Genomic DNA, 27,858 nt, shown 5'->3' on the forward strand with positions numbered 1-27,858 from the left:
GTCGCTTCAGGTTAGGGCAGAAGAAAACAAAGAGCTTTGTACCCCCAGGTCAGAGGTCACATCTGAAGGCCTCATGGCAAAGAGCCAGAAATTCAAAACTTGCTGGCAAACCCCTTGAACCTGTGATCCTGTCATAAACCGGGGAGTGTTGAGAACTCCAGTCAATGTCTATTGATCTGTCAGCAAAGCTCTGTTTCACAGTACAGGAGCATTTGAGGGTGTGTCCCGTTTGCTGGAAGAGGAATGTCATCAAAATATTTTTGTGATACTCGATACACGGTTATTATGACATGAAGACACGGCACATGATACACCGTTAACTGGCCCATCTATCCCCGCTGCCCATAGAAACTCATCCCAGCAGAACGTTTCTGGCAACGAGGCGACGCATCACATTCCAGTCCAGACACATCCTCACAGGTTCAGAAATGAGAATAAGCAATAAATCACATCAAAAGCACATGACTGGCTAAAGAGCACAGTCTGAAGACGTAACTGAACTTGAATACTGTCACATTTTGAGGTGATGGTCCTGTTTGTGGTGGCCGTGACTGTGCCGCTAGTTTCGGTCAAGAGCGGCAGCAAAGGAAGAGAAAAATCACAGTAAATTGTACTCTTAGCAAGAAAATCATCATCGAGGTTGTCTTCATGCCCAGAGGCTGCGCTCCAAACCACTCTTTTTTTTTTTTTTTTAGGATTTCGCCACATGTTCAAACTTCTTTTAGTGTCATGAGGTATTCGAGAGAAGCGGAGGCTAAAGCTCTACACCACAGCCATCCAAAATAAAATGCAAAATATATACACACACACACACACACACACAGTATATATGTCTCTGGAAGTGATTAAAGCGCTCGCAGCATCAGTGAGTCTTTTTGCTCATACATTCCTGTCAGCTGTTACGTGGCGCTGACTGGTTTTAATATAAAGGTAATTTGCTCAAAGCAGCTTTTTTAAGATCGCTGTTTGATCTGCTGAAAGCTCAGTCCCCACGTTTCTAGCCGAGTGGAGACAAGCAAGTTCACGATGAAAAAAAACTGCTGTAACGGAGTCAAAAATCGGGCAGGTAAAGTTCCTAATAATGAGAAGTGTGACTTGAAAGAACTCAAATTACCTTTAAATGCAAACGATACACTGAACATAACTGTCAGTCTAATGTTGGCTTTAAATGTGTTAGATCTTCGGAACAGATTTGAGTCCTCAGAGTTTTTTGACGTAAGAGATACAGCACAGCAATGCTTTCGGCTCATGGCGCGGTGTTGAAGGACGCAGGACCAGCGTTAATCTCGAGGAGCTGTTCACATTGAGAGGACAAAACGGTGGTTTGGAGCGCAGAACTCCGAGACGGGCCCTTTACGTCACATTTTATAGTCACATTGTCACCAGCTGCTGTTCCACGCCCTTGCGTCACCAGTGAAGGCTAAACTCCCACCCCTTTATGCTACTCGACCACTCACTGCAATCGATACCATTATTTATTTAGTAGTAACCAAGTAACTTCTTAAATAAAATGTAAAAAAAAAAGTCTGCAAAAACTGTCTATAAAACAGAGGCAAAAAAGAGCAAAGTGGTGTACAACTGCCAATCCCGGAGGTGGAGTTCTCCCAGCTCCACCACGACACCCGTCCTGGGTGATAAATGGTCTCCAGAAATGAAACACAGCTTGTGTGCATGCATGGTCCCCAAGGGAGCGCTCAGGAACTGGAAGTCCACAGCTGCATCTGCTTGGCGACTTGGTGAACGAAGACGATGTCGGGCCTCTGGTCCGGGTTGGGGTTGATGCACATGCCCACCAGCTCCCTCAGCTGCAGACAACGGAAGTATGTTTACCAAATCTCCATCGAACCTATGTCCAATCGTAGCATCCGTGCACCTGCCCTGAAGTTCCATGTGGACGGTCTCCATTCAAACCTTTTCTCTCGTGCTTCATTTCCATCGAGCCCATCTCTACTCCGGATGCCCACAGCCCCTGCTCTAGACTTCCACTGAGCTTTTCTCTAATTCTACGCCAACCCTCTCTCTACACCGTTTGTCTGAAAATGTGACTCACTCACGAAAATGCAGAAAGAGCAGACAACGCCATCGCGGTCTTTAATTCTAATTGGTTAACATCACGTCTCCTCCTGTCCGATTTCATGCCCCGCGTGGAAAGGACCGCGCCATTAGGTGCCTCCAGCCATTGTTCAAGCAATCATGTTGAATTGAGGAAGGCATCCAGCCCACCAAAGGCGCTGGTCCTCATCTTGACTCCTGATGAAAGGCACTTCTGGGGAAGTTTTCTGCATCCGCCTGTCAACGTATTCTGACTGGGGTACCTTTAGTGCACCGACCGTTTGTGCTGAGCTACAGATCAGCAAAGGACTAGGAACCCCAAGGGATCCTATATCGTACTATACTGAGGCTTCCCTTCCTAGACCAAGACCCTGTAGGACAGCTGTGGGACACTTGTGAAGGTTCATGACCTCGGGGACACTCTACCTTGTCGGAGTAGTGGTCGCTTGGCAGCGGGGGATAGTCACACTGCTCGATCTTACGGCACAGCGACAGCAGGTTCATCTTATCGCCATAGAAGGGGCTCTGGAGAGCAGCCATCTGCAGAAAGGGAGAGCAAGATCCAGGAGATGAACTGAGGTACCAGGGTGCACTGGATCTTTGCCACCAGCAGTTTCAAACCAGTCACCTGCTGCACCTAAATCTACCACATAAGACCCCAATGTCGTTACGTGACCGCTTCAAGCTTCGGGGTGGGCTTTGATTGCTAATCATATCTGACAAGATCTGATCCAAAACTAAACATCTGCAGAGAACAAAGTTATCTCAGATAACAGAATCTGATTGAAGTAAAAAGTTTTCATGAATTTAGATTACATTTACATTTATTCATCTGAGAGACTGTTTTCTCCAAAGCAGTGTACGACTTAGAGTAGCTTATGTATCTGATACTACCATGTTCCTGGTTCACATCCCTTAAGTTGCTGCCTCTAGAAGTGACATTCAAATAGCAAATACATAATCATAGCAGATGGTGTTAGACTCATTCATGTAGCTGTCGGGAGATCAGCAGAGAACTGGCTCTGAAAGAGATAGGTTTGAAACTTGAATACTGGGAGGGATTCAGCAGCTCTGAGGCACAGAGGGAGCTCGTTCCACCACACTGGGGTCATAACTGAGAACCGAGAGACTTTGGATTTTGGACCCATGGTGAGTGCGACTGCTAAGCAACCAGAAGAGCATAGAGCTCTTGCTGGGGTGTAGCGAGAGATCAAATTATGTCAGATAGGTTTCAGTTAGTCGATAAGTTGTGTCACTGTGTGAGCTCATATTTGCATCTGGCTGAACACCGCAGGCTTGTGACCACTCGTGCACAGAAACGCACGCGGTTCCCAATGCACGTCAGCATCTGTTCTCTTTCGGCTGTTAACCGACAAGCTGACCCACGTGCACCACAAAGACTCCCGCTTTCAGTCTCAAGGACGGTTTGGAAAATGAATGTTGACCGGCTTATCTCACCTTTCACCTGCACACCTCAGCGTCTGCACCAACGCAAACTCTTCACCTGTGGCCTAACATCTCGCTTTGCGCCAGCCGCTTCACCCGTGCCCCAGAGCGCCCGAGGAAGCGCTCGTGAATAATGGTCCTCCTCTTACATCCAGCTTGTGGATACAAAAGCTCTTCAGAGACAGAGATTATCTTCTGAGAGAAGGAGTTTACTGTGTGCTGCTGTAAAAGAGCGAGGGGCCGGCCACAAACAAAATGCTTCATTGAGAGAATGGAGGATCTGCGGAGCTGAGGAATCTAGTGAAAGTGTGCGGGATTCTGGGAAATGACAGGGGCCCCATTCTCCTCTCGGCTTCTCGTCCGCGTGCGTTATTTTCACGCTGGAAGCCGTAATGTGTGGAATCTGTACTTTTAGCCGAACGCTGTCCGACCTTCGTGACAAGGATAGTATTTGTCGGGTCAGAGGTGAAAGTTTGGGGCTCTCTGACGAACAGTGCTCGACTGATCAGTGTCTGACCACGCATTCCTTGTCGCATCTCTGCCATCCGCCGTACTCCCCAATTCCCAGCTGCCAGCGAGGGCCGACCAAGTGGACCGTCGGTTCATCTGTATTACAGCATCAGTTGGTGAACTTGCTAAACCGTGTGTGCGCCAGTGTGTGAATGCTCATGGTTTCTGAGAATGTCTCACCTCTGTGCCTAAGAGGAATGAGGTGACCCACCGTGTGCACAGGGTGGTGTTGAAAATGGTGTGTGGGTGACAGGGAGGCACCAGCATACACGCGGTCTGCTCGACTCGCTCCAGCTGTTTTTCCTGTTTCGCCGGCCCGGTCCAGCGTGTGTTGAGCAAGCGTTGCCTGAGGCACGATCTAAAGATGAGACGTGGAGCAAAGAGACTGGCAGCTGCTCCCTTGCTGGATTTGGTTACCGTTTCAGTTCTGGATATTTACATTTTACATACACATGGACACCCTGGTGGAGCAGATCCACTCTATCATGGGCTTCTAATTGGTAGGTCGACTGTCTTGCATTTATTAATTTAGCTGATGCTTTTCTCCAAAGCAATGGGGGTGTGGTGGTGCAGTGGGTTGGACCAGGTCCTGCTCTCTGGGGGGTCTGGGGTTCAAGTCCTGCTTGGGGTGCCTTGCAACAGACTGGCATCCCATCCTGGGTGTGTCCCCTCCCCCTCCAGCCTTTTGCCCTGTGTTGCTGGGTTTGGCTCTAGCTCCCTGTGACCCCACATGGGACAAGCAGTTTCAGATAATATGTGTTTTCTCCAAAGCAACTTACAATTACCATATTTATCCATTTCTACAGCTGGGTCATTTTACTGGAGCAATTTAGAGTAAGTACCTCGCTCAAGTATACTATAGTTGGAGGTGGGATTTCAACCTACAACATTTGGATCCAAAGGCAGCAGCTCTAACCACTATTCCGCCAGCTGCCCCCGTCTTCAGCGTCCACCGCAAGTGACACGTCTTGCAGGCTAATTAGGGCATATTTGTGCCTTCTCTGTCTCCCTCTTTCTGTTCCTGGTTACTCTCAGTTTCTGTTTTTGATGGGACTAATTCTTCTCTGCGTATGTCGAAGTTGCTCAACATCTAAAGGAACCCAGAAAACAAGATTCTCTACTCATCCATCCTCAGTAACCAAGCCTATCCCAGAAGCATGGGATGTGACGCGGGCTGCACCTCGGACAGGACACCATTCCACCAAAAGGCAGTCTCTCACTCACACACTCTCACACACACACCCATTCACTCATGCATTCAATGCTCATTCCCTTTCTCTACATGCAAGGCGTCATGTTTGCGTAACTGAATCCAGATGAACAATCCACAGGAACGGGAATGAAACTGCAGTTATGGCTGACATACCTCAGACGTATTCTTTATATCCGGCACATAATAGTTGTAAGCATTTTACTCTCTCCTAGGGATGTGTTTGATTTTCCAGCAAGTTGTAGAGTTGTATCTTTGCGAGGGAGGAGGTGGGGCCTACCTCATACAGCAGGCACCCCAGGGACCAGATGTCGGATTTGAAGTTGTACCCGGTCTCGTGGATCCTCTCGGGGGACATGTAGTACGGCGTTCCCACTGAGACACAAAGAGCAAGTGGTTTTACTCCGGCTGTCAGTCACTCAGTCAGTCAAATTCATCTTAGTACGCATGCTCTTTTTTTCTTGGTAGGTGGCCATGAAGTGCAGTAAAAGCATTTTTTGAGGAAATCAGAAACGCAGACATAAAACAACAATATTAATGCCTTTAACTTGCTGACTGCCCTCTGCTGCAAAGTTGATCGAGATTGTTGTTGAAAGGTCCAGCGCTGTTGCTTGGCTTTAGTATTACATGTCGGGTCTTTTTTAATTTTTTCCAAACTCAGGTTTATTCAGGTGAGATACACAACAGGAATTAAACAAATAACTCTCCTTTAATTTTTGACAGAAGTTCAACACAAGAAGTAGGTAGCACACTGATTATAGTGAACTCCTTGTAAGGTGTGGATGCCCCTCCTGCTGTAGTAGCTTTGGTCAAAGTACTTACACACACACACACAGTCTGAAACCGCTTGTCCTAAAGGCGGGGTGCAGTGGCATGGTGGCGCAGCAGGTTTGGCCAGGGCCTGCTCTTTGGTGGGTCTGGGGTTCGTGTCCTACTTGGGATGCCTTGTGATGGACTGGCGTCCTGGCCAGGATCACAGCGAGCCGGAGCCTAACCCGGCAACACGGGGCGCAAGGCTGGAGGGGGAGGGGACACACCCAGGATGGGATGCCAGTCTGCCACAAGGCACCCCAAGCAGGACTTGAACCCCATACCCACCAGAGAGCAGGCCCTGGCCAAACCTGCTGCACCCCTGCATCCCCCCAGTTGTAAATAATTTGTGATAATAATTGTGAACACCTCCAAATGTTATACCCTGCTTGAGAGGGTTGTGTACAGTGAACATCATAATTCTTTATTTCTGCTCAAATGCCCAAACCCGAGTCCACTTCAATCCAATGTGTGTCAGCAGCACCCTTTGAACGACGAGCTCCAGTAACATGGTGAAGGGCGTACAGCTGTACAGTTAATTACCGAAGGCACCAGTAGCTCTAATTGTTCCAGCTCTACAAGCCGTCCTCTGCTTTCAAGGTCACCTGGGCAAAAGACTCTGTACTCCAAACGTCCCAGCCATTTAATTAGCTGTCTTTGAAATATCTTGTGGATTTATTATAGTTACCATACATATTAAAAGTGTGATCTGTTCAGAGGTGTGGTTTCATTTTTATGCGGAGGACTTCAATTCGATTCAATTTATTTTTTATGGAGCGCTCTTCCTACGCAGTGATCAGTTGAACGGACAAGAGCCGTCAGCACCCAAAGCATTTCTGGGAGAATGGTAAAAATAATCGTGTTCGGTGTAGAACGTAGGCAAAAAGCTAGAATACACACACAATGCATTGTAGAGTGTAACAGCATCACCCCCCTAGTCTAACGCGGTTAATAAAAATCTATTCCAGCCACATCTGTGTTTCTGTGTAGAGCAGGACGACGGGGGGATCTTACCCAAGGAGTGCGCTGCCGTGGTCTTGGAGCTGAAGAAGCGGCCCAGGCCCAGGTCGCCCAGTTTCACCTGCCCTGTGGCTGTGATGAACATGTTGGCAGGTTTGATGTCTGTAAAGGGGGTAAATGTATGGAGAGTGAGGAAGGGGGTGCCAGTGCAGCTCTGTTAATCCCCCGTCTGAGTGTTCCCCCACAGCTTCAGCAGGGACGCTGGCCATGCTGCCTCACGCACTTGTTAGATCTCAATCCTCAGCTCATGGCACAACCTCCGTTTGGCTTTTCTTGTCATCGACCAGAAAACAAAGTTAAGTTACGTTAAGAAACCAGCAGTTCTGAAGAACTGGGGTTCGCTCCAGCAGTAGTACACTTGATCAAGGGATTTACTTGACGCAGCGAAAACTGACACAGTAAAAACCGAGCTGTATAACCAGGTACATCATTGCGAGGGGGCAGGGCAGTTGTGGTCGCTTCGCAGAAGAGGATGAGAGAAAAGCTCAACCGCCGGGCAGGAAAGGGTTCGAAACGGCCGGGGAAGCAGCGGGAAACAAAGTGGGCAGAGAAGACAGAGGAAGCCGGAGCAAGGATGTTTACCTCGGTGCATCACTCTGCGGGAGTGCATGTGCTCCAGGGCGCTGCACAGCTGCACGAAGTACTTCCATATCGTCCTCTCAGGGATGAGTCGCTTGTTCTTTTTAAAATACTGCGTGAGGAGGGCCAATGAATAAAAGATGAGTGCAATTTCGCCGCAAAATCCCCCCCAGCCTCCACCCACCGTGTCCCGGCACCCCGGTCCCGTGTCAACCCCCCAGCGAGCGGCAAGGAAATGGTGCCAAACATCAGAGGAGCATCTCATCTCAGCATTTCCATTTAACCCTCTCCGTGCCGCTGTTTGTGCTGCTAATTAGCAGCCATTAGAAAATGCCACCTAACGAGTTTTGACACTGTTTGATAAATATGGCTCATAATTAACAGTTATCTTTCAAATGAACCGCTGAGGCCTGTTTAATCCATAAATCCATTGGTGCTTATATTCTTTCTTTCATTAAAAACCCTTTAAACGTATGTATATCATGCCCCAAGCAGACAGCTGTTTCGGACTTACATTTGTAAATGAGCACAAAAAATTAATGCAGAACCATGAGATCACCCCAGTATAAAATAAAAATATGAAAGAATCAGTATATTAAAGCATGTACACAACAGGAAAACAAAATGAAGATTAAAAACTTGGAAAATAAGCTGTAACGCAAAATAAGCAAAAATGACCAACAAAATCATACAGCCGTGTAAAATCCGGGTCCCGTTTTAAAAAATATTTGTATTTATGTAAAATACAGGTCCATTGCCACCAAGCAGCCCCCATCCCACCCCCTCCTGACTGCCTTCTGACCTTGATCATCTGCGATAAGTCGCCAGCGTCAGCAAGCTCCAGCACGATGATCAACTCATTGTTCTCGATGAAGGAGTCCAGGTACTTGATCACGTTGGGGTGGTTCAGTTGCTGCATGACACACACCAAAGTCATACAGTAAATGAATGTTACATCGGAAGGAGGTCAGCAGCTAAGTCCTTCTCCTAAACTCCATAACTGTCCTTGCCGCTGTTGTTAGTGTAACCATACTCTTCTACAGGGTTCAGTATCAGACTGCTACCAGCTCATTCACTAGATAAATGTATGCATGTGTGTGTCTCCAGCCACGGGTAGGCAGATATGCATATCTCTGAGTGTGTGTTGTGACAGTAGGGGCACGTGCGGTAAAGTAAGCCAAACGCACGGTCAAAACAATCTCTCATCACCCTCTTACTCACCTTAAGGAGATCGATCTCTTTAATACAGTCCTGACGTGCTTTGGCATCCATCATTTCAAATATCTATAAAACAATATTAAAACGCACACAATTTTAATCAGAAAGACATACAGTTCTGTCACTTCAGGCAAAATAACTACATGCCGAAAAATATCTCTGCGTCATTTGGTCACCTCTTACTTCACATAGTCTACCTGGATAGAATAGATTCGTATTTTATGCATATCTTCAGGTTATTGTTTTAGATTTTCAGGTATTATGGGAGGTGCTGACAATTTTCACTATTTTTGCATTTTAAGGATCCCTTTTTCAGGTGGTTTGTCTGAGCAAAGCCCTGATTCCACCTTGAAACCAGTTTCTTTCCCCGAGTCCGAAGCTCCACCCGGTGCTGTGCCCTGCCAGCTACCCTGTGCTGGCTCACCTGGACTTTCTTCAGCGCCACCTGCTTCCCATCGAGCAGGTAGGTAGCCTTATACACCTCGCTGAACTGGCCCCGGCCAATCTTCTTCTCGATCCGATAATTGGCCAGCACGCTGTACAACTGGTATGCGGGGATGTTCCTCTGTGTGGGCGGGCAAAAGGAAGGAGGTCAAATTTACAAAGAACTTACTCAACTTACAACTTTATTCATTTAGCTGATACTTCTCTCCAGAGCAAAAACAATGATTTACATATTTAGACAGCAGGATAATTTCTACTAGCGCAGTTCTGGATAGGTACCTTGCTCAGGGGTACAGCAGCAGGAGTTGGAATTTTGCACCTCGAAGATTTTTTTTACTTGCAAGAATGTGTGCTTCCAAAGATGTGGAGCACCATTCTTATTAGTACTCATTTAATATTTCCACATTATAACATATATTAATATAATTAAATGTTATATAATATTATATTATTATTAATATATCAGGTGGGTGCGTTGGCGCAGTGGGTTGGACCGGATCCTGCTCTCCGATGGGTCTGGGATTCAAGTCTCGCTTGGGGTCCCTTGCGATGGATTGGCGTCCCGTCCAGGGTGTGTTCCCTCCTCCTCCAGCCTTACGCCCTGTGTTGCCGAGTTAGGCTCCGGCTCTCCGCAACCCCGTATGGGATGAGCGGTTTCAGAAGATGTGTGTGTGTGTGTGTGTGTATGTGTGTGTGTGTATATATATTAATATATCATAGTACATAATAATATTCCAGTAGCGTAGATGTTAGAGCTGCTGCCTTTGGGCCTGAAGGTTGCTCCTGTAGTGCCTTTGAAAAATGTATTTACACTTAACTGCTCCAATAAAGTTACTCTATATGCTGTATGAATGAGTAAATTATGGTAGGTCGCTTTGGAGAAAAGCATCAGCTATGTGAATAAATGTAAACACTTCATTTTGAACAGAAACTCAGAAAGCAGTGTTGCTATTTTTCCAAATATAGATGCTGACATGCCCTCACGCTGCCCTCTGTTAAACCATTATCTTGTTCTTTTTTTATTTCTGACACCTGAGTTGTATTTGCGTCTGGAATGTGTGTCCTCCATATATGAAAAAGGTCCTCTGGCAGTTCAGCCCCTTTTGTGAGCAACTTCAGTGCACCTTGGTACAAACAATCTTCTGTGGCCACATAGGCATGTCAAACAGACAGCAGCGGAGAAAGCAAATCACCAGCCGGCCCGGCAGTCGAGCGCGTGTCAGTCAGCGGCTGGTCGGACATCCTCTCGTCAGGTTGGAACGGCGGAGCCATGCCCCGCGAGATTGACTGCGACCTTTGTGCGTATCTCCAGTCGAGTGCCGCGCCGCCGCGGAAGCAAAAGGCTCGGGGGTCTGCTTGAGCAAAAGGTCAGGTGCTGACAGCCTCACCTCATACACACATACACAAGCACACATACAAAAGCAAGCGCACAGTCACATGCTGATCACTTTCCAAACGTTCCTGGGCTACTCTCTAGGAACCTCTGCCACTTCCTGCCAGAACGTCATGAGGAAAAAATGAGGGTCTGAATGGCTTTTTGTTGAGATCAACATCAGGACACGTGAGACGGACTTGCGCAAAGGGGCACGAGTTTATTCTGGATGCACAATGGTTATAGTTCCAATGTACTCTGAATATCCGAAATGCATGCATCACCGTCATTTCCTGGGCTCCACAACAGCACAGTTGTACTCAGCAGTGACTAATGATGGGTCAAACAGTCGCTTATTGTTAGCGAACAATTTTCAAGGAGTGCAAATGCGACGCGGCTGAAAGGCAGTTCCACAGGAATGAGTGACATAACAGAGACCAGTCCCTCGGGGTCACCAACTGTGACCCTGAGTTTAAGACACTGTTTAAGGACTGCTGCCGCATAAGCTGGGTTCGACCAGCAGAAGCATTCCCATATTGTCTCTCTCCACTGACTTTCTGTAGCTCCCCAGATTTCACGGCTCTTGTTTAGGGCCCAAAATTCAAAGGCATCCTGATACCTACATTACCTGATCACTCCCTAAACCCTAGCAAGAGCTCTGTGCTCTTTTCTCTTTGCCCACTTGCTGGTCTCATCCACAAAGCCCAAATCTAAAAGCCTATCGGTTCTCAGGTTTGTCCCCAGTGTGGTGGAATGAGCTCCCTCTGTCCCTCAGAACTGCTGAATCTTGTCAAGCATTCAAGAAAGGTATCAAAGCTCATCTCCTTTGAATCCATTTCCCTCTTGAGCTCCTGAAACCCTCGTTAGTCCCTCACCACCTGCTACTTTTACCTGCCTATTTTCCTATTTGTGTGTCACTTCAGCATGCAGTTACTGGAATATGCATGCAAACAGATCAAATATATTGAACAGACAAGCTGTGCTTCAATAAGCATGTGTATGTCTGTAAGCCCTCTGTCTGTTGTGTGATGAACTTCTGTTTACTTGTGTATGTCACCTTGCAGAAAAGTGTCTGCCAAATGCTTAAATGTAAATTTAAATGTAAATATATGATGTGTCGAGGGTTCAACATAAGATGGCGGGACAGAGAGAAACAAACGAGAGACGTACAGGAGGAGCACATATTCCAATCAGCAGCTAATTCATCATACTGACCATATAGTAATAGGCCTCACTTAACATTAGCACTGCTCAGGTAAGGTCTACCAGAGTCAGGCCCAAAAAAGGGCAAATTATTCTTGATTTCTACATCATTAGAGCTCTCATAAAAATGTTTGTAGTAATGTTCTGTCAGACACCGTTGGACATGTTTTGTTTGTAACTCATCAGCAGTGATTTTAATGGGTTAATGAGTTAGAAAGCTAAGTCTGCTTTATCACCAACTCTTGTCTCTAGTTAACTGAGTTTCAAAATGCGGGTGAAACCACAGATTGCCATTCCAAGATTTAGCTTTTAATGGGCATTTTCAAACACTTCGGTTTGATTGGCTGAGACAGCTGTCATTCACAAGTTCACAGGAATGCCATTGGTTGCACACCCCTCTCCCCCACCGCCCTCGGAATTTATTCTTTCATTCTGCCAAAATGGTTACCGGCACAAACAGATATAATTCCTGGTAAAGGAGTAGAGTTTACAATGTGAATTCCTCATATGCTCTGTAGTCTGCTCTTGAACTTTAACAACACCTGTTGTTTCAGCTATTACCAAACAAACATTGTGTAAGAATCAAAAACAAAGTGACACTTCCTTGTTGAAACTTGGCCAACACCTGCAGCAATGACAGACATTGTGGTGATATATTCTGGCATCTGCTTCTTAGATGAAATGTAGCTCAGAGTTTATGAAGTTTATTCAGACTCATGAGCAACAGCTTTTCAATCATGCATGATGCCAACAGCATGCTTTTGATGACCGTGGAGATGATGTGAAACAGTGACAGCAGACAGTTCTTACCTGGCCTTCCTGTCCAGGCAACTTGTTGACTTTGTTCTGATCTATGGCATTGTGATGCTGATGGCTGCCCCATCCCTCCATGGTGACATTCCAGGACCTCTCGCTACTGGGAAGGAAAGAAGGAGTCACACCCTTTTTCAGTTTACAACTGGCCAGTTTAATAAAAACAGTGCTCTGATGCACATGCCTCAACTATGGAGTTCACAGGCTCGTCTCTGGTTCCCAGTGAACACATCTCTTCAAACCAACCTGGTATTTAACATAGATTTTAATCTACTACTGGAGGAGGAAACACTGACTGAATGTTAACTTCACTTATTTCCTCAAACTCGTATTCAGTGCTGACCACTGAAAGATTCATCCCATAGACACAATCAGCTTGCATCATCTTGTTATTGATTGCGAACACTTAGGAACACCAGAAGAATGAGTTCCACGCTACTATTCTGCTTGGTTGCTCTAGTGCCATCCAGCAATTTGAAGGGTAAACAAAGGTTGTATTTGCTGAAACATAGACAGAGATTTTATAATATAGAGAAGTAAAAAAAATATTACACACACACACACACATACACACACACACACACACACAGTCTGAAGCCACTTGTCCCATGTTGGGACGTGGCAAACTGGAGCCTAACCCGGCAAAACAGGCCGGACGGGGAGGGGACACACCCAGGACGGGATACCAGTCCATTGCAAGGTACCCCAAGCAGGACTCAAACCCCAGACCCGCCAGAGAGCGGGACCCAGCCAAACCCGCTGCGCCACCGCACTCCTCGAAGAAAATGCAATTGAAATCAAATAAAAATGAAAAATGTACAGTTGAAAATCTGTAACTCGGCCAATCATAATGCAAGGAGCCACAGTATTGTTTATTAAGTAGCCTGGTCCAATTGTCTAAAAAATATAGAAAAGCACTTTTTAATGCTATATCCAAACTACGTTAATTGATAAAAATCAGAATAATCCTCGTTTTTTGTTTAGTACCATCACTTACTTAACTGGTAAACACCAAGATAAACCACGTAATTCTGCTTCTACTACTAATGAAAAATTTGTCATTTTTAAATAATTAAGAGAGAATATCCGGGCATCCATCATGCCCTACTTCAGCCCAGGCCAACGTAAGAGGTTGTGGGGATGATAATATTGGATGCTGTCCAGTAATTATAGATCTATCGCTAGAAAAGATTGTAACTTCCCAAATTGTAAAATATCTTAATCATCATATTATATCTGAAAAACTGGTCTGGTTTCCACCCTGGTCACAGCACTGAAATGATGCTCACACACGTTGATATTCTCATCTCCTCTGATCCTGGTAATATCTCTGTTGTTATGTTACTGGACTTGATTGCTGCATTTGATACTGTTCACCATAGTATCCTACTGAACAGACTTGAAAACCTGGTTGGACTAAGGGGTACTGTTCTGAAGTACTTCCATTTGTATTTATCTAAGTGTAAACAATTTGTACTGAAATCTGATAACTGCGTCTTTTCTTTTCTGTGGTTCAGTATGGTGTGCCTCAGGGCTCTGTGTTGAGTCCATTATTGTTCTCACTCTTTATGTTACCATTGAGTGATATTATTTGCAAACTTAATGTGAGTTTCCATTCGTTAATAAAACACAGCTATATGTTTTGTTTATGCCTGATGACCCATCACATGTGGTGTATTTAGCAAATTGTTTTATCAACATAAAATTATGGATGAGTAATATTTTTTTAACTCCGAATGTCACTAAAACAGAGGTACTTGGGGGGTGGTGATGCCAAAACTCTTGACACAATCACGCCAGTCTTTACCACCAACGGCATAAGCTTCAAGTGTAAAGATTGTGTTCAGGACAAGGGTGTCTTGTTGAACAGAAAACTGTCTTTTGTGTCTCATGTAGTTACATTGACTAGGTTGTGCTTCCTTCAGTTGAGAACTATAGCTACATTAAGGCAATTTCAATGTAGACAAGAGGGCTGAGAAGCTGGTTTGTGGTTTTGTTTCAAGTAGGCTGGACTATTGTAATGCTTTATTATCGGGCTGTCCGTACCAGACTGTATCCAGGCTACAGTTGCTACAAAATGCTGCTACGAGAATTGTTACTCGAACTAGGAAGTACAACCATATAACACCAGTATTTAAATCGCTGCATTGGCTCCCAGTTATGCTTAGAGTTGATTATAAAATCCCACTTCTGACCTACAAGGCATTAAATGGCATTGCTCTCCATCTTACCTTTGTGAAATTATTGATTCTTATATTCCAAGACGATGTCATTGGATGCGGGTTACCTTAAAGTCCTGCAATCAAAAATATCTCAGTAGGAGGGTGTGCTTTTAGCTATAAAGCACCTAAACTCTGGAATAGTCTACCAGTTACTGTCAGTAATGCCCCGTTTGTCTTAGCCTTTAAATTCAGGCTAAAGACTTACATGTTAACTCTGGCATATAACTAAGCAGTGTAATTCCAGTTAGTTTTGCTTCCCCCCCTCTGTATTAACCTGTCTAATCTCTTTAAGTCTTCATTTACTAACAATTTATTTCTTGTGGAGCATTATTCACTTATGATAAGACTGGAGAAGGCTGGCTGGCCATCATACCAGCCCCCATGCTGACTGAAGCTGATAAACACCTGCCATGTGAACAAGACATATCTATGTGAACTGGGACATCAAGCTAATACTCAGCTACAATGTTATTATTTGTTGTAAATTTACTTAAAAATCTTTTTTTAATCTAGAATGCCCAGGATGTATGGGCAACCACTGGCACTAGGACCCCCTGAGATTTTTTTCCTCCCTTCACTTTCTCACACACACACACACACACACACACACACACACACACACACACCTTGTCTGAAGCCGCTTGTCCCAAGCCGGGTCACAGCAAACCGGAGCCTAACCCAGCAACACAGGGCACAGGGCTGGAGGGGGAGGGAACACACCCAGGACGGGACACCAATGCGTTGCAAGGCACCCCAAGCAAGACTTGACCCCCAGACCCACCAGAGAGCAGGCACAGGCCAAACCCACTGTGCCACCACCATACCCCCGCCCCCTTGACTTTCAGTTGGGAGTTTTTTGTTCCTTTCTTTTGTGGGCAGTATGCATACTTATAGCCTTACTAAGTGAATGAATAATGTATTACTGTAGTATATAGTCCACTGTCTTATTTGTCTTATGCCTTTATTCAGCACTCTTTGTCACTGTGTGAGAAGAGCGCTTTATAAAAATGAATTGAACTGATATTCAAAAGTAGGAGAGGTATGTAATACCTAAGATCTCTCAGTACAGAAATGCATACCACTGTATATTACCACAGAGTCTCAGGCCTGATACACCAAAGATGGATGCAGGGTGCTGCACTTCTGACACCTGGCAACAGCCCTTCCCCCAGTGTTCATGTGTACTTACTGGACTTGGATGCCTCGGTATCACCCCCTGTGGCTACAGTGAAAGACTGTAAGTATGGGGTATAGTAACAGCATCATTTCCACAAGTATATCTAGACCAAACAAGTTCTGTTGGGTCAAATGAAGCACCTTCTTGGCTCTTATCATCCCTTTCTCTCTGGAAAGAAAGGGGTGTTACCAGAGGAAGTGGACCTAGTCTGGGAGTATAGTGCCTCAGCTTCCCAAAAACACGTACTTCCCCTGACAAATTCAGCTTCTGCACACTCTCTTTGCACTGACTTGCTCACAAAGGGATTATAAGACCAGAAAGATCTCGCCTTTGTACTTTTAACAAACACAACCACTCCAGTTATATCGAGATTTTATCAAACGATAAACTTCTTTACGCTACTCTGGATAATGGTAATGATGATGATAGCAATAGTAATTGTGGTAGTGTCTCCATGGCAACCAACCTGTTGATGGAAGCTAAGAAGGATGTCAGGGGATTGTGAATGCAGCTGGGCGTGAAACCATCTGCTGCCGTTTTCTGGTTCTCCAGCAACGGAGCTCAGGGCCTGAGTTGAGTGAGGCACAATTCTGCGCCAGCCGTTTCCATGGAGGCAGTGCTTCGCCACAGCGATGGCTGACGGCAAACCAATCTCGGTTTCGCTACGCATTTTCACCTAGCCCACAGATGAGCCGATACGCACAGATGTTGAGGTTATGCATGAGATCTGAAGTTAAAAGAAAAGACTGATATGGAAACAACTGACATGAACTGAAAGTCAAAAACTGCGCTTAGATGGATAAACCTCTCATTGTCTGGTTGTTTACAAAATGTAACTAAAATTGCTCAGCATGCAGCACTGTACAGCTAACAAAGTAATGACTGTTAGCTGACAGTGTGGTACAGCGCGGTGTTTTGCTCTGTCTTTCTTATGTTGGCAGTATAATTACAAAATTCATGACTGATACAAAAAAAAAAAAAAACAAAAAATTTTGAGAAAGGGACATTCCCTGACTAATCTAGTAGGTGGAAAAAATCAATGAAAATTATTTAGTTATTTCTGTGTACAGCAGGGCCTCTGAAGCAGTATTTCAACACCACTAGATTGTTGTAAACCAGTTATTAGCTGGTTTATTGTATTTAATTTCTAATTTTAATATTTCAGCAGAGGCTTATGCAGTTCAAATGAACCCTTTGGAATGTACTGAAGTACCTGTGGTTTGTGCCAGACGCAGAGCAGGGTTCAGGGACCATTGTACTTCTCACAGTTTCCAAAATAGAACTGTGTTGTTGAATAATTTTTTCACACTCACCCACATCTTCCAAGGAAAGAGCTGCACCTTTCCACTGCAATCCAATCAAAGCAAGAACTTTTTCACTGGGCATTAACTAAAGACTTGTGAAACTCACTGACACAAAAGTAAGAAATCAGTTTACATTTACATTTATTCATTTAGCAGACGCTTTTGTCTAAAGTGACGTGCATCTCAGCAAAAGTACAATTTATGCATTACATTAAGAGAAGGAGACGTAGCTGCAAACATGTGACTCAAGCAAACTTAGTTTGTTACCTACCACTTGCTGCACCAAGGTTCATCATTCATTTTTGATTTTACTATTTAAATTAAAATGTGTAATCTGCACATACAAATAGCATGTGCAAATAGCTCCTTGCAATGTCTTAAATTGACCTTATCCAGTTAACCAAATTTCGTAGCACAAACAGATTTCCAAGTTAATTACATGAATCATTCTCAGTTGAATTAGTTCTTCTGTTTAACATGAAAATAACACACACACACACACACACAGTTTCAGAACCGCTTGTCCCCTACGGGGTCACGGGGAACCGGAGCCTACCCGGCAACACAGGGCGTAAGGCCGGAGAGGGAAGGGGACACACCCAGGACGGGACGCCAGTCCGCCGCAAGGCACCCCAAGCGGGACTTGAACCCCAGACCCACCAGAGAGCAGGACTGCGGTCCAACCCACTGCGCCACCGCACCCCCATGAAAATAACATTAATATAGAAATAGAAAAAAAAAAAATCAAATCGTTATTCTCAGCAATAAGAAAGCAATGTGTAAAAAACTACATTCACTGATCTTGATGACCAAGAATAACAATATGGTAAGAACAACATTAATTTTCAGTTAATGCTGGTTTTATGGTTGTTAATGAGGGTCTGATTCTATGTTACAAACAATATGTTTAATTTTGGGCCAAGCTGGCTCGCTGCCATTGGGTCCCAAACAATAAAAGGATAAGAAATAATGCTTTCCTTGAACTTTTCTGCTTTTATAAACACTGCCACTTCCCATATTTGCAACAACACAATCATATCAACCAGTGCATTTTTTCCTTCAGATTTTGCAGATATTTTCACATGGGAGCCGTCCAAAGTCCACAGGAAATGAGGCAGCAGAGAGTGACTGCTTTACTTAAACAACCAAGACTCTCTGAACTCCAGATCACAGGTCACTTCCTGGGGGGGGTGGCATCCCAGCCACACTGCCGATGCGTCTCTTGCCATCGTACATTTCCGATAAAACACACAAATAAAAGGTCAGTGCCACACCAGTAGAATATTAGCTTTACGGTGTCTACTGTAGGGATATTTCTGTGGATCTCTTTGATTTCGCACCTTCCAGTTCCTTAACCACTCCTACCCTACTGTCCCGCACTTTTGACACCACCAATGTCATGACACCATCCTCACAAAGCCCATTCTCAGCCTGTACTAAGACCGCGGCACTATGATCTGCAATTGTGAGTCTTATCAGGCTATATGGGGGCCAAGACAAGACCTTGAGGTAAGTCAATGATTAATTGATGGAGGTGACTCTGCTAACTAGCCCAAGCTTGCACACCTGTCCAGGTACAAGGAGTCAACAGCTCTTGGGTGTGCTTACATCAATACTTATCCCATTCCGTCTCCACTTCCTACCTGACCTGCGAGAGAGCACACAAACCAAAGTAAACTTTACATTACCATGCCCATAGCAGCTTACGAAACACCTCTCTTTGTTTAAGTGTTTGAACAGTTGAACAATTTTTACACTATTCAAAACGCATTACCTGTGCATTTCAGTGCACACTGATGCACAACTTTCTTTCTCCAAAAGATCTTTCGCTGCTTGTGTTTCTCAAAATTTTCCACTCTTCTCTACTTATAAACACCTACTGTGTCTACCCACTTTTTGTGCATATCTCCATTGAGTACTAATATGTTTTGGGCACCCCAGAACCTGACAAGTTCTTACAGCCCTGAACAAAGACCATCCATCTGAATGTGGAGAGATTTAGAAACTTGAAAACTTCATAAACCCTCAACCACTATGCCACCTCCAAACACCTGATTGGGGGTTATGACAGTGGCAGTGGCAGTGACTCCTAAGGCCTGGGAAGGACTCCAAACAGGCCAGAGGTGAGTGCCAAAAAAAACCTTCAAGCCTGCCAGCCTCTGCCGCTCAGCATGCTGGGAACATATCTGTCATAGTTAAAGCAATTATGTTCCCGTCCAGAAGATTTACTGACAGTACAAGAATGCGGCCCGGGAACACTTTGCTTGTGTGAACACGACCTTCCAGTCGATCTAAAAAAAGGACAGACAGCACAGAAAGCAAACACAGGTTACAAAGGAACGATCAGGCACATGTGTAATTACTCGTCCCAGCCTGTTGCACCAAATGCACATGTGCGTGTGGATTTTTACTGGCATAGGCACAATAAACCAGGTAATATCTCCACATGGATCTTCTCAAGGGAAACTGGCATGTTTTCAAGACCCCCACGCAGCGCTGTGGCCGGTAAGGGGGATGGCGCTATTGTGCTGATGGTCTTGTGACGACAGGTGGGCGTGGTCACAAGCCTGTGGAAACAGCCCTGGGGGCAGAACTCGAGAAGCTAGAAGAGTGTGTGTAGCTGCTCTCCTTAGGATGATTTGCAAGGTTTTGTTACACTGACCCCCCACAGTCTCTTAAGATCCAAATGTTAATCTCATCACAATGACTCAATATATGCTTGAAAAAGACCAGCTATTTGCAAATAATTTTCCATTGTAATCATGTAGGTAGTTGGCAATGTATAACTACATTCACATTTATTCATTTAGCAGACAATTTTCTACAAAGTAGTATACAACACAGAGTAACAAAAGTGCACCAACAACAGATAAAGATTTTTGATGCACAGCTTCTATGTCTGATACCACCATGTTGCCGGTTCACATCCCTTGAGTAGCTCCTCCTTTGTAACAAAAGAGTTGGTTGTTGACTTCAAGAGAGCAAGGAGCGACTACTCTCCACTGAACATCAATGGCTCCTCCATGGAGATTGTCAAGAGCACCAAATTCCTTGGTGTTCATCTGGCGGAGGACCTCACCTGGTCCCTTAACACCAACTCCATAGCAAAGAAAGCCCAGCAGCATCTCTACTTTCTGCATAGGTTGAGAAAGGCCCATCTCCCACCCCATCCTCACCACATTCTACAAAGTGACTATCAAGAGCATCCTGAGCAGCTGCATCACTGCCTGGTTTAGTAATTGCATTGTTTTGGATCGCAAGACCTTGCAGCAGATAGCGGGGACAGTTGAGAAGATCATCAGGGTCTCTCTTCCCTCCATCATGGACATTTACACCACACGCTGGATCCGTAAAGCCACCAGCATTACAGAAAACCCCACGCACCCCTCACACAAACTCTTCACCCTCCTGCCATCTGAAAAAAGATATCAAAGCATTCGGGCCTTTTCTTCCCCCAAACCATCTGACTCCTCAGTACTCAGGACTGACACTGGAACTATTGTCCTGTTTCAGAAATTATTCTCTTGTTTTAGTAATTGTTGTAATGTTTAGCACTGTTTACACAAGTCTTGAACACATGCACTTAATGTAGCCTGTGTAATCTGTGTCACTCTGCTGTGTTTTATGTAGCACCATGGTCCTGGACGAACGTTGTTTAGTTTCACTGTATACTGTTGAATACGGTTGAAATGACAATAAAGCCTCTCAGCTTGACTCTTGACTAGCTGCCTATAGAAGTGACATTCAAACAGTAAATAAATAGATAGTTATAGCAGATGGTGTTGGGCTCATTTATGCAGCTGTCAGGAGAGAAGTGGCTCTAAAAGAGACGGTTTTGAGACCATTCTTCAATGTTAAGAGCGATTCAGCAGCTCTGAGGGACAGAGGGAGCTTATTCCACCACACTGGGGCTGAAACTGAGAACCAACAAACTTTCAGTTTTGGACTCCTTGTGAGTAGAATCACCAAGCAGGCAGAAGTGGAGGAGCACAGAGCTCATGCTGGTGACCAGGCCCTATAGGTATCGTGTCTTTATACAGCTGTATTTTTAGAGATGCAATTAACTTTTAGTTCTTCTTGGAAGAGGACAAGGGTATTTACCTAAGATTTTTAGTCAACAATTTTTTAAAAAATTTTCCTTTTAAGCCACTATGCCATCTACTATTTTAACGATATTAAAAGAGATTAATTCCAAAAACGTTTCAAGTTTCACTCACATGAATTGCTTTTATATCATTACGAAAGTACAATACCTGATTGCGTACTGAGAAAATGCTCAGCTTATCATTATTTTGCCACTTTGCCGCTGCTTTTACACAAAGGATCTTGCAGCGATACTCTTTTACACAGTAATTCAGATTAGAAATTTCTCAAAGAGACAGCAGCAGGGCTGCTGATCCACTGCACCACCACCATCAGGAAGCAGGTGTGTTTCTAGAAAATCAATTTCCGAGGAACAGCGCTTCCGGCCTGGTTAGTAGGACCGGACTTGAGTAAACTGGTCGCATGCAGTTCCCACAGTTTCTCACAATACTCCACCAGGCCACAGGACACACTACTAAGGAGCAGGCCACTCCTCCAGCATTTCCTACGGTGACTCAGTGATGTAACAAAACAGGATTTGCAGAGCTGGCAAAGACGGACACGTGTGCACAGAGACGCGCATGCAACACAAAGTCATATCCTGTCTGGCGAGCAGGGAAGGGCTTTAGGAGAGGATGAGGGTCATACGCTTCGGCAAATTTTTATGAACATTCCTCACTGAACTGCTTCTCTCTGTTTCTGGATGTAAGTAGGCAGTAGTGTGGGGAGCAAGAAACTTGTGGGCAGGAAGGTGTGTTGGCTTTTGGGGGATGGGTTTCATTAATCAGCCAGGGCTTTGTTGGTTATGGAAGCCTTCTGCAGCAGATGCCATAGTGGTTAGTATTGCCATTGTGCACTCGAAGGAGAGGAATCTGGAACCCACATTCTGCTGTAGTACCTTTCATCAAAGTACTTACCCTGAATTGACACAGTAGCAATGACCCTGCTGTACAAAATATGTAAATCAATGTAAACAGCTTTGGAGAACAGCATCAGCTAAAAAAGTAAATATGTGTGTTTTGTAAAATAATAGGAAAATATCATAGTTTATCATAACATATCTGCATATTGTGGAGCAGGTATTTATAGTTTCATACAGGAGGCCTCTGGAAAGAACAAGAGAAACTTCCGGAATGAATGCTACTGTGCCCATCTAAACGCCTGTATAAGTTTCATAGGAAACCTACTGTCAGTAACCTTTAACCGCAGGGACGACTATTAACCACAGCGGTGACCGTGACCGACACCTACTTCATCGCTTATAAGAAGGAATCACAGGCTTTTGGAGATATCAGCGCTCACTTCACAGATCCTGTCCTCTAACACTGCTCCCAACTACCCCTAACCAAACTTCTCCCAGCCACAACATGGAGAGTGTCTACCATGTTACAGCATATACTCAGGCACCTCATGATGAAAACACAAGTAGGACTGAGGGGCTCTGTGTAACTGGTTTTGTTCATAACTCCACAGTCACAATCAATGTTGGGGGGCAATTGTTAGTGTATTGGTTAGAGACGCTGCTTTTTGATCCAAAGATCAAAAGTTCAAATCCCACCTCCAGCTATAACATCCTTGACCAAAGAACTCCAGTGAAATTACGAAGCTGTACAAATAAGTGAATAATTGAAAGTAGCTTAACATTGTAAGTCACTTTGGAGAAACGAATCAGGTAAATGAATAAATGTAAATAAAGGCTAAATAATACAAACATCCCTTGATTTATTGACTGGTAAGGTTCTTTAAAACCATCTGATACAGCTGCAGTACAATGATTACCACTTTATTTTATGGACTTTATTACCATCCCTAAACATAGCTTGTGTTTGCTCTGCCATAGACAAAGATATGAGAAAAGAGAACACATAGCCTAAAATAATAAAACAATTTGAAAAGGGCCATCTTTTTGAAAATTTGTGAATAAAATGTGCTACTTGAGAAGCCAGTGTCCACATAATGGTTTTAAATTGCTTTTGAATCTAATCCTTTGAGACATACAGTGTCCATATTGAATTATTTAGTTTAAATTTATTTGTCCTCTTCACTATTCCAAGGCAACTTACACTGCTGGGGTTATACACTATGCTACTTACACTGATTTACCCATTTATACAGCAGGGTCATTTTTAATGCATCCATTCAATGCTAAAGGTACTACAGCAAGCAGAAGGGCTTTGAGCCCAGGTGACAGTTCTAACTACTGTGCTGCATTCTGGCCCACTGCCAACCTGCTTTAACATTTAACATGGTAAAGTACCATTCAGCAGAAAAGAAAACACTAAAGGGTGTACATGAGTGTAGTAATATCCACATTACCTGTGTTACATACAAAGCGTAGATCAGAAGTCACAATCTCACAATCAGAGGAAAACACTGTGACTTCCACCAGGACCACAGGTAAGGTCCATCAGCTCTATACAACCAAAAAGCTAAAGTGAAATTTCAGCAAGTGAACTTCATTGAACGGGGAACACCAAACTTCAAGAACTCGATGTCAATAACAGACATCAACTGTCCACAGCTCTCCACAAAGCTCGCCGCTATAAATTTTTAAAAACCAATGTTAAAGATAATTGACATCAAATATTTATTGAGCTGCTTAAACTGTAAAATTAATGGTACCTCAAGTGGACTTTCCACAAATCCAGAGGCAGCAGACAACAAGGAAGTTACTTGGTATTTCACACAAGTCCAGACAGTCCTCAGCAGTGTCTCGTCCTAAAAAACACAGTAAAATGGTAACTGTTTGCATCAAAAGCAGTCCGTGACCTACATTCTTTGGTTGGCTTTTGCATTTGCACTCTAATCTGTGCTTCCCTAATGGGTCCCATTCCTCGCAGTTGGCAAGTGGCCCAAGAAAGCAACGTATCTCTGCTTTGACAGGAATACCCAGCGTAATGCGATTTCCTACCAGATGTCTTGGCTCTGCTTTGAAAGATAAAATGCACTTTGTCTTCAAAAACTTTCCCTTCTACCAAATTTCCTGAGAATCAATTTGATTCAGAAGAAGCTAGTTCCGCAATAGTCAAACACCTGAATGCCTGACCCAGTGAGTGCACCTTTAGGTTACTGGGGGTGACGTGTTGCTGTAGCCTACCTTTGGTACCCTTGATACCACCAATCCCATTGCTGCATCTCACCATTCTGTCTGATTATTCGATTAGCCACAGCACAAATCTGTAAATGGTTCCAACGTAAAACTGTAAGTTCTATGAAGTCAATTTGGACAAAGGTCTGTTAAATGTAAAAATAATGTAAAAAAAAAAAGGCTTGGTATTTGCATGACATTCACCGGGGTGGATAACCCAGGATAACCCAGTGCATATGCTGCTGGCTGCTGTCCACAAATGTGATCATATGCAACTCATTCGACTTCAGCAGAGTATGTCGCTGCATTTCTGGCCCGCGGCCTCTGTCTTTTCCAAACAAAGTGGACCAGAGACATGCAACCAGAAATCACAGTTTCGGTGCACAGGGTACATTCAGTAATTTTGTGCAGCTGAGAGAAGGGTTATCTAAACTGACCTACAGCACACATGGGTAATATTTGGGTAATTTTTCTGTGTGACAAACTGGAGAAAAGAGTCAATACAAAGCAAGCCAAAGCTGCCCTACAGCCCTGGGAACTGCTGCAGAAGAGCTCGGTAAACATGGTGGTTCATTTCTTGATCTAACATGATAACAAAAGAGTTTGCGAAAAAAAAAAAAAAAAAACAATTGGTCTTCAGTCAACACGCTCATTAGACTTCAGTTTTTCCCTTTTTGTCCGCAGCTAATTTGCCCATTTGAAAGCCCTAGATGGCAGTACTATATGCAGCATTGTGCGGGTACCCGTGACTGATATCCTTGTCCTCAGCATCTAGATGATCAATATTCGTAATCCTTAAACTCTCTTGTTTGCCTGGATCTCACTGGATGTATGACAAAATCTCATCATTAATACAACTGTTGAAGGTCACACAATGTGAATGAAATGGTACAGAGAAGAAGATCCTTCTGCATATACTGTACATGTTATGTATTTTCTGCAGGTATAGAAGCTGCGTGCATTATTTGACAGAATACTGTTTAACTACTTCAACTCAGATTAGAGGCTGAAGTCCCTGAACAGCACAGTGTAAATGCAAATAATAATCACGTCCACAGTGATGATGTAAATATTCTCTGAAAGCTGGGTTAGATCCATGTCTTGGCAGTGTGTCTAGGTGCAGATGTTCTGCTGAAGGTCCAAGGAGTGACCAGAGGAGTTACAGCTTTTCCACAATGCCACAGACGGCAAAGAACAGTGACTCAAGAAGCGTAATGCCTAATAACCATGACTTCGAAGAACAACACCTGTTCAAGACAGGGCTGCATTAAAAATGGGATGTGGCCAATGTAACTAAACAAAGCCATTATAACAAAGTTTCGACTCAAGTGCTGTGCGTAAGAAGTCGTTTGTACTGCAGCATGTAAATTTTTTCTGAGAAAAAAACTTTCAGAGTGCAGAGCCTCACCTGTAATGTCCCAAACTACTATTAGAGATTTACAGCTTTTGTACAAACTGCATAGACTGTATGTGTATTGGTAATTCAAAGATTATTTTCTGTGCATGAAAACATGCCACTAAAGTTAAAACAAGCAATCTACAGTTTGAACTGGAACACTGAGTGACATCCCACCAAGTTCAGATTGGACCTGAACCCAGAAATCATGGAAGAAACAATTGCTCTGTCAGACTTAACACATATAGAAAGCCATGTCTGGAGTTCCTAAAACATCTGTGTTCATCATCTGCTCTGTATAATGTAGTTTTTTGTTGAATAAATATTATAAACTAGATGTAAAGATAATTAGCAAACATTAGAAAGTAAACAACAGGGTTTGGGTTAAAGTTAGGCAACAACTCCAACTTCACTAAAACCAGAATTTAGCACACCCAACCAGAAGCAGACAGCAAAATTTTGCACGTTTGTTAAGAGGTCATATAAAAAAACATCTGATTTTGGCTCTTTAATTCTGTCAGTGGTTCTGTCTATAAATACCATAGGCGTTGTGACTGAGATCCCTTACACTCCCATCTTTAACACCACTAACTGGATTCAAATATTTAATGTTGACTTCTCCAGATAAAGTATTGTGCAAAACACAACACAGATAAAGCGGTCCATACGTTGGGTACGTTTAAAAACGTGTTTGCTGGCGTTTGCTGAAGTTCTGTACTTACTGTACTCAGAGAAGCCCACTTTCCCCACAGGTCACACAGCAGAGGCAGAAGAACAAGATAAAGAACGGTTGTGATGAGTCCTCAGATCAGCTTTTGGATGAAACGACAGCAACACCTTGATCCCTGAAGTGCTGTTCGGTCTGTGGAGTAACGTTTAAATATGGTAACTGCATTAGTGCGCCTTGTGCAACTTCTATTTTAACAGTAAAGACTGCACTCACATACCACACTCTCTCTCTCTCTCTCTCTCTCTCGCTCTCTCTCTCTCTCTCTCTCTCTCTCGACACACATACACACTCGCTCACTTTTCCTCCCTCATTTCAGTTCTAGTTTTACAGAAATGATGAATTTGCCTAAGCACCAAAGTTTATGCAGACATGTAAATGCATACAAAAACAAACCATTTGGCTATGCAAAGTGAAAATGTGATTTTCCAAATGTGATCCTTTCCAAATGAACCCCAATTTGCTGTAATTTCATAATTATCAATTATATCATCCTGGTTTAAACAATACAGGGATTCTTCCTGTTTAATCACCTTAACTCTCACCATAAAGTTCTCGTTCAAAGTCACGTTGTCACAAGTCTGGGCTCCATCAGCGACCAACTGGGCTCAAGAAACATTTAGGGTGTGAGGCCAACACATCACGCTTGATGACAGATGGCAGAGGGATGGTCAACCTGTCAGGCTCTGACTAAAACCACCCAAGCCTCAACCACATTCACATTTTAAAAAACCCCTCCAGCAATGACACGCACAGTGTGAACTAGGTGTGAACACATTTCACGGGCTGTTTTCTGGCACTAATCACCACGGTGGCTGTGGTATAAGATGAATAGTCTATAAATACCACATACGTATACAACACATGCCAACATATCTGCCAAATGTGAGCAAGGAAAATAATAAAGAAGCTACTCTATTGTTCACAACAGGACGCATTACTGAACAACACACCCTACTTTATTCCTTTCTTATTTTATTTACTCATTTACATTTATTTATTTAGCAGAAGCTTTTCTCCAAAGCGACTTCCAATGGATATTATGTACTGCTATCAGCCCACACACCTTATTCACAAAGGTGACTTACACTGCTAGATTCACTCCTTACAATGGGTCACTCATCCATACATCAGTGAAACACACTCTCTCTCTGTCACACACACTATGGGGGAACCTGAACAGC

General features: G+C 44.0%; 1 protein-coding gene across 2 annotated transcripts; it reads right to left on the bottom strand.

Annotated features, from left to right (window-relative positions):
* Nucleotides 1–909: 909 nt before the first annotated feature.
* LOC108922681 (serine/threonine-protein kinase Nek6-like) lies at nucleotides 910–26,858 on the bottom strand. 2 transcript variants are annotated; one of them, XM_018732966.2, is made up of 11 exons: nucleotides 26,670–26,858; nucleotides 24,086–24,181; nucleotides 12,675–12,780; nucleotides 9,270–9,410; nucleotides 8,849–8,911; nucleotides 8,430–8,540; nucleotides 7,631–7,739; nucleotides 7,043–7,150; nucleotides 5,499–5,593; nucleotides 2,479–2,592; nucleotides 910–1,805 (listed from the first exon to the last, which is right to left on the bottom strand). In XM_018732966.2, exons 3-11 carry the CDS (start codon nucleotides 12,753–12,755, stop codon nucleotides 1,695–1,697), a joined length of 933 nt encoding a protein of 310 aa, XP_018588482.1. In that variant the 5' UTR covers nucleotides 12,756–12,780; nucleotides 24,086–24,181; nucleotides 26,670–26,858; the 3' UTR covers nucleotides 910–1,694. The 2 variants fall into 2 exon arrangements, with proteins under 2 accessions (XP_018588482.1, XP_018588481.1); XM_018732965.2 differs by lacking the exon at nucleotides 24,086–24,181.
* Between the last annotated feature and the right edge of the window lie 1,000 nt (nucleotides 26,859–27,858).

The sequence above is a fragment of the Scleropages formosus genome, chromosome 6, assembly GCF_900964775.1.
Source record: "Scleropages formosus chromosome 6, fSclFor1.1, whole genome shotgun sequence".
NCBI lineage: Eukaryota > Metazoa > Chordata > Actinopteri > Osteoglossiformes > Osteoglossidae > Scleropages > Scleropages formosus.